Source organism: Myxine glutinosa, chromosome 11, assembly GCF_964187855.1.
Source record: "Myxine glutinosa chromosome 11, kmMyxGlut1.1, whole genome shotgun sequence".
NCBI lineage: Eukaryota > Metazoa > Chordata > Myxini > Myxiniformes > Myxinidae > Myxine > Myxine glutinosa.
In genome coordinates, this window is record NC_136271.1 from 117,570,251 (window position 1) to 117,582,992 (window position 12,742).

At 43.7% G+C, this 12,742-nt stretch overlaps 1 protein-coding gene across 1 annotated transcript in view; it reads left to right on the forward strand.

Annotated features, from left to right (window-relative positions):
- Positions 1 to 12,742, forward strand: part of UNC79 (unc-79 subunit of NALCN channel complex) — a 228,455-nt gene that overhangs the window by 257 nt on the left and 215,456 nt on the right. Inside the window, 3 exon segments of the mRNA XM_078787070.1 lie at positions 422 to 542; positions 10,024 to 10,328; positions 12,536 to 12,706. Of these exon segments, the coding sequence (XP_078643196.1) occupies positions 422 to 542; positions 10,024 to 10,328; positions 12,536 to 12,706 (597 nt within the window).

Genomic DNA, 12,742 nt, shown 5'->3' on the forward strand with positions numbered 1-12,742 from the left:
GTAAATGGTAATTTATTTATTACGTACGCAAATTTGGTGGGAATTTTGACCTCGCCCCCAACTTCCCCTTTGTATTCTTCGCATATCCCGTTTCCATTCAACTCTAACCTGCTCCCAAACTTTTCCCCTCCTTTTTCCACTTCTCCCACACTTTCCCTTCTTGCTTCTTCACTTCCATTTTCTCAGCTATAATTTCCCAAACTTCATGCTCCCCAACCCCCTCTCTCCTCACGTGCGTACGTAATAAATAGACGACCCAACAAAGTGTCCCCGAAAATGATTATTGTATTTTTAATAAATGAATGTATCACAATACGACGGAATGATCTTTCATTCGATGTCTAACCACAGTAGAGTACTGTATGTAACAGTTTCCTTGTCGATGAATCTTTGTAACGCCATACTTTGTTTTTTCTTGTAGTTGCATCAAAGATCAGATACCTTCACGAGTATCACAGTCGCGTCATGCATAACATTTACCCGGTTCCAACCGGAACTGATATTGCAAACACTTTGAAATATTTTTCGCAGATATTGTTGAGGTAAGTTTTTGGTTTATTTATTTATTTTTTGCTTCTCACCCACCTTCTGGCACAGGCAGGCTGGGGACAGAGCAGGCAATTTATCTGATTAATCTCCAGATGGATGCCAATCACATATTGTGCACACTCGTTAATTGTATCAGTATTTTTCAATTTGATGTGTTGTTTCTGCCTGTACGACACGAAAAATGTCAAATTGGGGAAAGGGGGCTTTATGTTACTTTGCTAGTTTCACATTAATTTTGCTAGTTTGCTATTTTTAATGTCTTTGTTGCTCACATTATGCTTCCCTGTTTTCCAAACACCATGAAAAACAAAGCAAAACAGTAAATTATCGGCGGCATTTACCCCGGCAGTGCTGTATTTTATTTACGCCTCCACCAGCCAGCCGTTCTTGTGCATAAATACTCTTCTTATTACTAGTGAGGTACCCGTGCTATGCATGGGTGGGAGGCCAGAAGCAAACAGACAATGCAGAAACGGCGAATGCCAAAGCATGAAAGCAATAAATTCCACATTCCTGTAGCACCTTCAGTCGCACGTCAGACATGGACAGCAAGTTCGTGAAGGACTTCCATGAAAAACGTACCCCTTCGCAAACAAACGGGTACATTCACGGATAGAAACATCGATCGTGGGACCGTGGCGAATCTGCATATGGTAATCCGCGAAGTTCACTTTTAGAAAGTAGAAACCGTCACGGCATGTCGTCATTCAATTGAACTCGATATCTCTTTTTTCATTCCAAACAGCATAACTCCAATCACAAATGAAATAACATTAATATAAAAAATAAACTTTTAACAACATTCGTGACATAAACAAATATTTAAATCCTGATGTGAAGTTCCGTACGATTGGGTGAACACAATTACGAATTCAAAATCGTAATTGTATTCACTCAATTACAATCATCAATTGATACTTTAACAAAATACTGTTTTAACTGACGGTTGTATTGGGATATTATAAAACCAGCTCATTGTCGTTCTGTCCACTTCCGCATTCGCGGCAGGTTCATAATTCTCATCAAAATCTAAACAGTATTTGTAGAATTTCAATAAAAGCCACATCATTGTTCATATCGGTAAATATTATTCCATCGTGTTTGGAAAAACTGGAAAATTGGAAAAACAATATAGCCTATTTTAATCCAGAGGGTTCCAGGGTTACCCACCCAAAATTTTGTTGCGATTGTTTCAGCCGTTTTTGCGGTACCTGGGAACGGACGGACAGACAGACAGACAGATGGACATTTGGTGAATTATAGTAAGATTTGGGCAGTGGGGCGTTTACTGTTGAGAATAATCACAAAGTCCTGCTATGTATCTCATTGCCATAAATGCCGCCGTTAATTTATTATTTCTCATTTGTTTTTTTTTCAACCTCACACAGCATCGATTAATAATATTCATTACGGACCACATTTTCGTATGGAATGATTCTTCTTTAGAATAAGCATGTTTTTTTTGTTGAAAAAAGAAAAGAAAACATGTTTACGAAGAGAATTATGATGGTGCTTGCTGTTGCCTTCAATGTCACAGCAACAGTCTACTCTAAGTCGCACAAATCCAGATCGAGTCCTTTGACCAGACGATATTGTGTGCTACGTTTCTACCTGCAAGTTGTACCGAGTTTTTTTTTTTTCCAAAGTTCGTCAATCTCATCTCAGGATCTGCATACTTTACCAAAGCCCACCTTGAGCGATGTCCATCTGTCCACAGATTTTTGGTCTAGTTGAACACCTCTAGAGTTAAGTTCAATCTAGCTCTAGAGTCTACGGTCTAGTTGAACACCTCTAGAGTTAAGTTCGGTCTAGCTCGAGTATTCGGTCTAGTTGAACACATCTAGAGTTAAGGACATATCCCGATGTTTGCGTCATGGCGTCATCGCTCTCAGCAAACGAGTCTTTATTACTCCAAATTGAACTAGAATGACACTCGCTAGAGCGCATACCTCCGCCAGGTTGAACAGGTTATGTTTTGTATCACACTGATAGGCCAGATCTACATCCGGACCTGAACCAAAATTGAATCGGCTTGTTCTTGTCGCCTAACCAACACATTCACCAAGTTTCGTCCGAATCCGTCAATAAGTTTTTGAGATTATTTTTTGGCCCTATCTCTAAATGGTGAAGAATCATTTTCTTGTTTCCATGGAAATCAGCCCAAACAAGGCATAACGCCACTCTAGGTAAGGGGCTAAGGGAAGGTTATAAAAATATATAATAAAATATAAAGCAAAAGGACAAAGGATAAAACAAAACAAAATAAAAATATATAAATAAAGAAAAAATAGGAAAACATCCAAGACACAGGAAGTAACAGAAATCAGGTAACATGTGATTAAACCTCAAAGATGTGGAAAGTAGGAATTGATATTCCTCTTGAAGCTGAGTAGATCGCAGGATAACGGGAAGCACTTTACAGGTAGTGAATTCCAGAGGGAGACAGCACGGGGGATAAAACTATCTGCATCGCCTTTCGTTCTGCGCTTTTGATCAGCTATAGTGTCTGGGTGTGCAGAGATGGCAAACTTTAACTTTTTAGTATCCGCATCCGGATCTTCACCAAAATGGAATCAATTCGTCCTTGTCACACACCCAACATGTCCCCTAAGTATTCTCCGAATATGTCAACAACTTTTTGAGATATCCTGCAGACAGGCAGGGGTGAAAACATAACCTCTGTCCACCTTTGGTGGCGGAGGTAATGGCGCAAGCAAGTGTCTAGCTTAAGTGGCCATCCAAAAGATAAAATGCTTCCAGTATATCACAGGTATTAAATGGCAGGGCAGGTAAAGGCAGCAAAGATCTTTGGGGGAGAGGTGGGAATAATATTTATTATTCTTTTATTATTGTTATTATTTATAATAATATAGGTGGGAACAGCAAATAATATAAAACATTACATTATTTACACGAGATCTAACTTTTCAGCTTTCCGAATCAACTTTTAAAATTTTTACACTGAAAGGCTGAAAGGCTTTTACACTTAAGGAACGAATTTGACAGGAAATGATAATATGGTGTCGAAACCCCCTCCCTGCAGCAGAGGTCAGAGGTTAAACTACTTGCACTATTCCATGTATAGTACAGAAGAAAATTTCAGTCGTCTCCTCATCCTTGCCCCAGGGAGGTGGGAAGAGGGGGAAAAAAAAAGTGTGCCCATTATCTGAGCCTTAGTACCCATGACCTTTTATTGGAGATCGGCCAAGCTGTTCAGGTTTCTATTTAGGTTCATATGCATACGTACGGAGAATTGCCAAATTTTAGTATGATGAGCTTTCATGAAAAAGAAAAACACTAAAGTACATCAGATTTGCAGCTTGATGATGCCATGGGGGTCAAATTAGTGTATGTTAGGAACTGGAAGTGTATTTTTATTTTGCCCTAACTTGGAGGACGTGTCATTGTATTGTAACTATAGCTGCTCTTCTTCAGACCCCTGGGACCTTCAGTATAATGCACTTGTGCCCAATTGCATTCAAGTGTTCAGATCAACTTGGATCACAGCTGGAAGGTGATGAGCGCCATCACGTGAAACGGCTGTCATTCGATGGTTTATTTATTAATCTCAACAATGCTCTACAATTAGAACTATTAAAGCACCGGACAATCCCCATAGGTTGGCATCCCTGGGGAGGATGAAATTTCTCCTTAGGAAATTCCCCGCTGAGTGCGTGAAAAAGGCATACCTGTTACCCAGAATGCCAGGGAAGTGATGGCCCTTCCGCCAAGCTCATTGGGTCTATTTGTCTCGTGTAAGAGTCATCTCGGTCTATTTGTCTAAAATCCTCAATTTTCATCCGATTGACTTGAAATTTTAATAGGATTTTCACATCAGCGAACTGAATTCAACCACCCTCTATTTTTGATGTTCACGTAGGCCAAGAGGTCTAGTATTTTTATTAAATATAATAAAACACGATAAAAGACAGTAGGCCAAAGGTCAACAACTTTTTAAAATTCGTAAAATCCTCAATTTCATCCTATTGATTTGAAATATGAATAGGATTTGCATATCAGCAAACTGAAATCAACCACCAACTATTTTTGAGATCAGCGTAGGCCAAAAGGTCAACATAGGCCAAAGAACAACAACCTTCTATCCATTCATCCCAACTCTCTTCCTCCAGCTGCCATCATGCCAGCTGGCTGGGTGTGGGTACCTCTCTCACCAGCAATGACACCTCAGCAAAGGACTTCTGCAACTCATTGGGACTGACACAATCTGTCAATTTCCCGACCCGGATCTCAGTCAACGGAGCATCTTCTCGTCGAAACTTGGTTATGACAAATTTCCCTGCAAATGTCCGCTGTTCTTCTTCTGCTCCAATCGGTTCATCAGATCATGTGCTTGTTAAAGTGGTCATCTCTCTGGCCATTCTCAGAGAGCCGCCTCAGCGTCGACAAGTCTGGCATTTCACTCAGGCCGACTGGCACGGTCTTCAAGCAGCCATCAATCATCTGGACTGGTCTCCCATCTCTACTGCCTCTGACACAAACTCTTCCTGGGAATTCTTCCGAAGTAAACTACTCTCTCTCATGCACAGATCTATCCCATCTCGTCGTCAGTTGTCATACCCTTCCTCCCGTAAATGGTACACTGAATCTTGTGGTGAGGCAGTTACCCTGAAACAACTTGCCTTTGCCTCGTGGAAGGCAAATCCAACCGAAGGCAATCTTCTCCATTCCTTTCACAAAGACTGAAGGCAATCTCCATTCCTTTCACAAAGCTTTGGAACAAGCCAAGGAACAAAAAAAAAAAAAAAAAAAAAAAGTGTGTGTCTACCCTCAGGAGAGCCGGGAAACAATATCTCTCTACTCTCAAGACTGAACTCTCAAACCTCTCTCCCGCCTCCAAATCCTGGTGGCATCTGCTCAAATCTGTTTCTGGTGCCCTCCATCCCCTCCCTTACCTCAAATGGCTACACAGCTGACACCGCATGTGAACAAGCTGAATGCCTCAACTCTGTTTGCCACAAAATCTTATGTCCCAAACCCGTCTCTTTCTGTACCCACCTTACCCAGTCGAACCCAGCTGCTCCTGGACTCTGTGTCCTTCTCTCCTGACAAGGTGGAGAAGTTTCTGTCAAACCTCGACTCTGATTCCGCAACTGGACCAGACGGCATAAGCCCACTGCTCTTTCACACCCTCTCTCTGTTCTCTTCACCCTCTCTTTTGTTCAACGTCATCTGCCATCAGCTTGGAAATCAGCCAACATTACCGCTTTACATGAAAAAGGTACAAAAACAGATTCCTGTATCTACACACCAACCAGCCCGCTCCCAATCATCAGCAAAGTCATGGAATCCATCATTGCTTCGGATATCAAATCCTTCCTCTTCTCCAATGGCTTGATCTCTGATCATCAATTTTGATTCAGACCAGATCATTCTACTCTGGACATGTTGCTTTTGCTGTCACAACAATGGATGGAGGTCCTCAATGCCAAACAGGAAATCAGAGCTGTCTCCCTTGACATATCACGTGCCTTCGATACGGTCTGGCACCCAGCTCTGCTCACCAAACTCTCCTCCTATGGTATCCATGGAAACCTCCACGCATGGCTTGCGGACTTCCTCACCGGTTGCAGTAACGTGTGGCCCTGAATGGATTTCTCTCATCTCCCATTCCTGTTCAAGCTGGAGCGCCTCAAGACAGTGTTGTGGGCCATGTGCTTTTTCTGGTCTTCATAAATAATCTCTCCGACTCTCTGGAAAATGCTCTCTATCGCTTTTCTAATGACTCCTCTCTCTCTGCCGCTCCATTTCTCACCCCTCAGATCGGCAGGCAGAAACCTCCTCACTCTCTGCAGACCTGGAGCAAATCACAGACTGGTCAAGCAAATGGAACATGTCTTTCAATCCTGACAAATCTCACACTCTCACTTTGTCTCTCTGAAAAGACCGTCTGGACAACCCTCCCATCTACTTTCTCAACAATCCTCTCCAAGAAGTTCTGTCACTCAAGCTTTTGGGTCTCACTATTTGCCATGATCTTTCCTGGGAAAACCAGACCAGGATCTTTCCTGGGATGTAGCCAGACCAAATGCAGTCACCGACTGAGCATCCTCCATCGTGTGATGTCCTTCCTTGGCACGACTGAGCTACTTTTTTTTTTTTTTTTTAAATACTGAATACTGAGGCTCGTGAAAGAGCTGACAACCATGACGGAAAGACAGCACAGAGGGACCACGAGGGAAAGACAGCACAGAGGGACCACGAGGGAAAGACAGCACAGAGGGACCGCGAGGGAAAGACAGCACAGAGGGACCGCGAGGGAAAGACAGCACAGAGGGACCGCGAGGGAAAGGCAGTACAGTGGGACCGCGAGGGAAAGACAGCACAGAGGGACCGCGAGGGAAGGACAGCACACGGGGACCACGAGGGAAAGGCAGCACAGAGGGACCACGAGGGAAATGCAGCACAGAGGGACCGCGAGGGAAAGACAGCACAGAGGGACCGCGAGGGAAAGACAGCACAGAGGGACCGCGAGGGAAAGACAGTACAGTGGGACCGCGAGGGAAAGACAGCACAGAGGGACCGCGAGGGAAAGACAGCACAGACGGACCGCGAGGGAAAGACAGTACAGTGGGACCGCGAGGGAAAGACAGCACAGAGGGACCACGAGGGAAAGACAGCACACGGGGACCACGAGGGAAAGACAGCACAGAGGGACCGCGAGGGAAAGACAGCACAGAGGGGCCGCGAGGGAAAGACAGCACAGAGGGACCGCGAGGGAAAGACAGCACCAAGGCAGCATCAGCACCAAGGCAGCATCAGCACCAAGGCTACTCGCCCCAGAAAAAGCTTTCACTCGCAGCTCGATGGAATACTGCTCCCCCCTCTGGGCTGGTGCTCCTGCTTCACACCTAGCTCGGCTTCACGCTGTTGAAACCAAAGCTTTCAGAATCAATGGAATCTCCCGCAATGAAGCTGACTCTGAGGGCCTTTCACTCGCTCCCCGCAAGCAGGTTGGTGGTCTTTCTGTCTTCTACCAACTCCTCTCCGGCCTAGCTCCCCCAGCTCTGTCCCCCAAATATTCCTTCAGGTCGCACAAGATCTGCCTGCAACCCTCTTCTGGTGAAACTATCAAAATCAAGACTCTCTGTTCACCTTCGCTCTTTCATTCCTCTATACTCCTGCCTCTGGAACAAACTCCCTCACTCTCTTCAGTCCCATTCCTCTGTCCAGGTCTTTAAAACATCTGTTCACCACCATCTCTTATCTTCCCCCATCCAAAACCTTGATCTTTGCTACCCCTGTTAATTCACCCCAGATCCACTTTTTTGAAATACAGTACACATTTGTACTTGTGTGCTTCCCTCTCTCTCCCCGCTCCTGTCTCCCGCTCCTTTTATTGTATGTTTTATGTGTCAGTTTATGTTTTTTTGTCATTAATGTTAGCTCTGACACGAGCCTCAATCTTGTATACAATTTTTTTTTTTTTAAACCTTGTCAAATTTCTAAACTCCTCAATTTTTATGCAATTGACTTGAAATTTGAATGGGATTTTCATATGAGTGAATGAATTCAACCACCATCTATTTTTGAGGTCAACATCGGCCAAAAGGTCAACTTAGGCCAAAGGTCAACAGTATTTTTAAGTTTCTAAAATCCTCAATTTTCATCCAATTGACTTGAAATTTGAACATGATTTGCATATCAGCTAACTGAAATCAACCACAAACTATTTTTGAGATCAGCATAGGCCAAAAGGTCAACATAGGCCAAAGATCAACAACCTTATAAAATTTCTAAAATCCTCGCTTTTCATCAGATTTTCTTGAAATTTGAATAGGATTTTCATATCGGCGAAATAGAAAAGAAAAGTGAGAAAAGTGGCGCCATCGTTTTGACGTTGCTGGTACCCAAAGTATCGCAGGAAGTGATGACACTTCGACAAGCTCAGTCGCTGTGTTTGTCTTGTCTAATTGTCCTGTGTTGTCTCTCTTGTTTATGTCCATTTGTGTGTGAGATGTGTTCGTGGCAGCTCCATTACGAGCCTTCAATATTATATAAAAACAAACAAACAAACAAAAACTGTTGTCTTTTTACACATTTTATTCAACTGAAATTTTGATTGGTCATGTTCGTTCCAAGGTTCGTTCACTTTGCTTCAGAGTGAGTAAATTGCCAGCGGGCACACGTGAGTTAGGCTCTCGGCGAGTGTAACTAAATGGAAGATTTTAACGTCTTCCCGAGCCACCATTTCACGCTTTGTAATTTTAATTATTGCCTCTGCCTGTGGAGTTTATCTCCGGTGGTCTCGTCTCACCCATTAGGGAGACCAAGATTGTTAAAAAAAGAAAAAGCACACACACACACTTTGCTATGGTTTATCAGAATAGCTCAGGGCTATATGCATTGTGGGCTAGCAGGATAGCTGCCACCTTGGTTGTTCTCATGCAGTGCGATGCTTCATTGTGTGCGCCGAGTATCCGTGTGCCAACACTGGGGGCATCGGTGAATGCCAAAGATCCCATTCACGGTGTCTTTCCCGAAATGTAGACGAGTTATTGCCGCCAACCCAAGTTTACCTGCTGCCAGTCAAACATCAGGCCTCACTACATGGTTAGTGACAGATTTGGGACAGGACTGTTCCCACTGGCTGCCCCATAAGAAGATGGGAATAATTGTGACCATTGAAGAAGAAGAAACAAAGGCTTCTTTGGATTTTTTTGTCTGTTTTGGACTATACCCTTTTTGAATTGTCTCACCATCTACACCTACACTGATGTCATTGCATTGTAGGTAGTGGGTGTAAAACCATGCACCCTAATCTGGTTCCAGCTTGGAAAACCTCTAAACTTGCCTGTGCACACGAGACATCATTTTACAGTGTGAGAACCGAGTCTTGGCTCAACTTGCAGAAATGTAAGAAACGTAGCATCCTTCACATGTCAACCACATGTCCGAAATTTAATTTATTTGCATTTGCAAAGGAGGACCGGTAAATCAGCAGGTCATTCCTGTAACGTTGTGTAAACCAAACAATACTTTTTGTGATATTGGATTATGGAGAAACTTTGATATGCACAGACATGCCTGAATTCTGCTGATGTGCAGATGTCAACTCTTTTACTTCCAACATTGTCGATTAGTCATTCGGTTGATTTTAAAATCCCTTTTTGTTATTGTTTCGTAAAAAAAATTGTTTTGTTAAAAGGAGACGCAGCTGTTTTGGGCCATTTCGATTGAATCAACTTTTACAAAAACAAAATGAATCTGTTATTTTTTTTCATAAACATGCACATGTGCAGAATATTTTATTTATTTTCACCTATTCTTTTCATCCCCGCCGGCATGTCTGTTTTACAAAAAAAAACAACTGAAATTGCAATTTTATATTATTGGAACTGTTTTGGTGGAATGCGACTTAAGTAAACAGCAAGCCCAGCTCATCAGGTCTCATGTTTTGTACCGTTAATGTACGTTCTTGTGTTGTCCTGTTCTCTCCCTCCTGTCGTCCAACAGCATCTTGCTTCATGCGGGCAGGAGGGACCCGCCGGATTCCTCCAGTGTGACCGTCCCTGTGCCACTGTGTATGCCTCCCATACCGTTTCCCACCACTCCATCTTCACTTCCACTCGTGCGTCCAGGACGCTCGCCCGTGACCCGGTCCCTCCTTTGCAGTGTTCTGCGTGACGTTGCCTTTGACTGTGCCCAGCCGAGCTGCGATTCCCGGCTAGCTGAGTACCCCTCATTTGATTACGTGGGCCTTTATGCTGCTCTCGTGTACCTAATCGATTTGGTTCCTGTCCTTCAGCATGGACCATATGGTAAAGACAGCAGAATCACACTTCAACACTCATTATTATAACAGAGCCTTTTGATGGACAAGTGTCATTGTAGAAACAAGTACACTACATAACCAAAAGTATGCGGACACCCCTTCTAATTACTGGATTTGGCTGTTTCAGCCACACCCATTGCTGACAGGTATATATAATCAAGCACACAGCCATCCAATCTCCATAGACAAACATTGGCAGTAGAATGAGCCATACTGAAGAGCTCAGTGACTTTCAACGTGGCATCGTCATAGGATGCCACCTTTACAACAAGTCAGTTCGTCAAATTTCTGCCCTGCTAGAGCTGCCCCGGTCAACTGTAATTGCAGTTATTGTGAAGTGGAAACGTCTAGGAGCAACAACAGCTCACCCACGAAGTGATAGGTCACATAAGCTCGCAGAACGGGATCGGTGAGTGCTGAAGCACGTAGCGCATAAAAATAATCTGTCCTCAGTTTCGACACTCACTACCAAGTTCCAAACTGCCTCTGGAAGCAATGTCAGCACAACAACTGTTCGTCGGGAGCTTTATGAAATGAGTTTCCATGGCAGAGCAGCCGCACACAAGCCGAAGGTCAACATGCTCAATGCCAAGCGTCGGCTGGAGTGGAGTAAAGTTCGCTGCCACTGGACTCTGGCGCAGTGGAAACACGTTATCTGGAGTGATGAATCACGCTTCACCATTTGGCAGTCCGACAGATGAATCTGGGTTTGGCGGATGCCAGCAGAATGCTACCTGCCCGAATGCATGATGCCAACTATAAAGTTTGGTAGAGGAGGAATAATGATCTGGGGCTGTTTTTCATGGTTCGGGCTAGGCCTCTTAGTTCTAGTGAAGGAAAATCTTAACGCTACAACATACAATGACATTCTAGACGATTGTGTGCTTCCAACTTTGTGGAAACAGTTTGGGTTAGGCCCTTTCCTGTTTCAGCATGACATCCCCCGTGCACAAAGCGAGGTCCATACAAAAATGGTTTGTCGAGATCGGTGTGGAAGAACTTGACTGGCCTGCACAAGGCCCTGACCTCAATCCCATCGAACACCTTTGAGATGAATTGGAACACCGACAATGAGCCAGGCCTAATCGCCCAACATCAGTGCCCGACCTCATTAATGCTCTTGTTGCTGAATGGAAGCAATTCCCCGCAGCAATGTTCTAACATCTCACGGAAAGTCTTGCCAGAAGAGTGGCGGCTGTTATAGCAACAAAGGGGGGACCAACTCCATATTAATGGCCATGAATTTGGAATGAGATGTTCGGGTGTCCACATACTTGTGGTCATGCAGTGTACATGGTGGCACACCTCTGTTACTGTAAATGCTTCACACCTTGATTTAGACCTCATGGTTTTCCATTCATGTTCCTCTTAATACATCTTGTCTGTACACTTTGCTGATTATTGTAGGATTTATATTGTGTTGTATTTTCCTGACTTGTGATTGAAGGAAAACACATGGTGCATTTGAATTTACTCAACCTGTGCAGTGTAACTGAGTTACCATTATTTCAGAAGGCCTATATACATATTGACCTTTCAACCTTTTTGTTTTGCAATAATTCTAACTTAATGTCTCTAACATTCTTTAAAGAATGATAATGGCTTAAGATTTCTATTTAATCCAATATGGCTGCCGAACCACGTGACTGATGACATCATCAATTTAATTCTCCCATACAATTGCTCACTGAGTTTCTAGAATCTGTTGCAGTACTGGAGTGATATTAATGGTTGTATCCTGACAGGGTGGTAAAGAGGTAGCACATCTACCTTTGAGCTGTCTAGCCTGAGTCTGATTCCCGACCCGGCTATGAACTGTCAGATCGGTGATTCGCAGGCAGGGCATTGCATGAATAAGTGTGCCGTCCCTCGGATGGACATTAAGCCGGGGACTTGTCTGTCAGCACGAGTTGGCGGATGGCAAAGCTATCATCGACACCCTGGCCAGATTCCAAATTCCTACCCTCACCAGCGGGGGGGAACTTTATAAGTGGTAAAGTTATACCCAACAGAAATTATGCTACCTGCAGGCCAAATTCACAATGGGCTCGCAGCCCAATATGAATATGATATGACATGGTGACCAATGGCAGTTAACCATTTACAGAAGTCTGCCAGTCAATCCCTATTAGAGCATCTTCCACTACCCGTACTCCGACAATAAAATCTGACATCGTTTTTATTCTCGTCTAGATCTTGGGCAGTCTATATTTTACACAATGGCCTGTCTTGCACCATTCCTCCATGATGACATCCTGGGAACCCTGCCTTACACGATGGTTTCAACTCTAGCAACTTTCCCTTCTTTTCTACACAAGGATATTTTGGATTTTTTGGCCTCCACCTTCCTCCCAATGGCTATATGTAAGTCGCAACCAACAGTAGTAGTTGACAATTTAT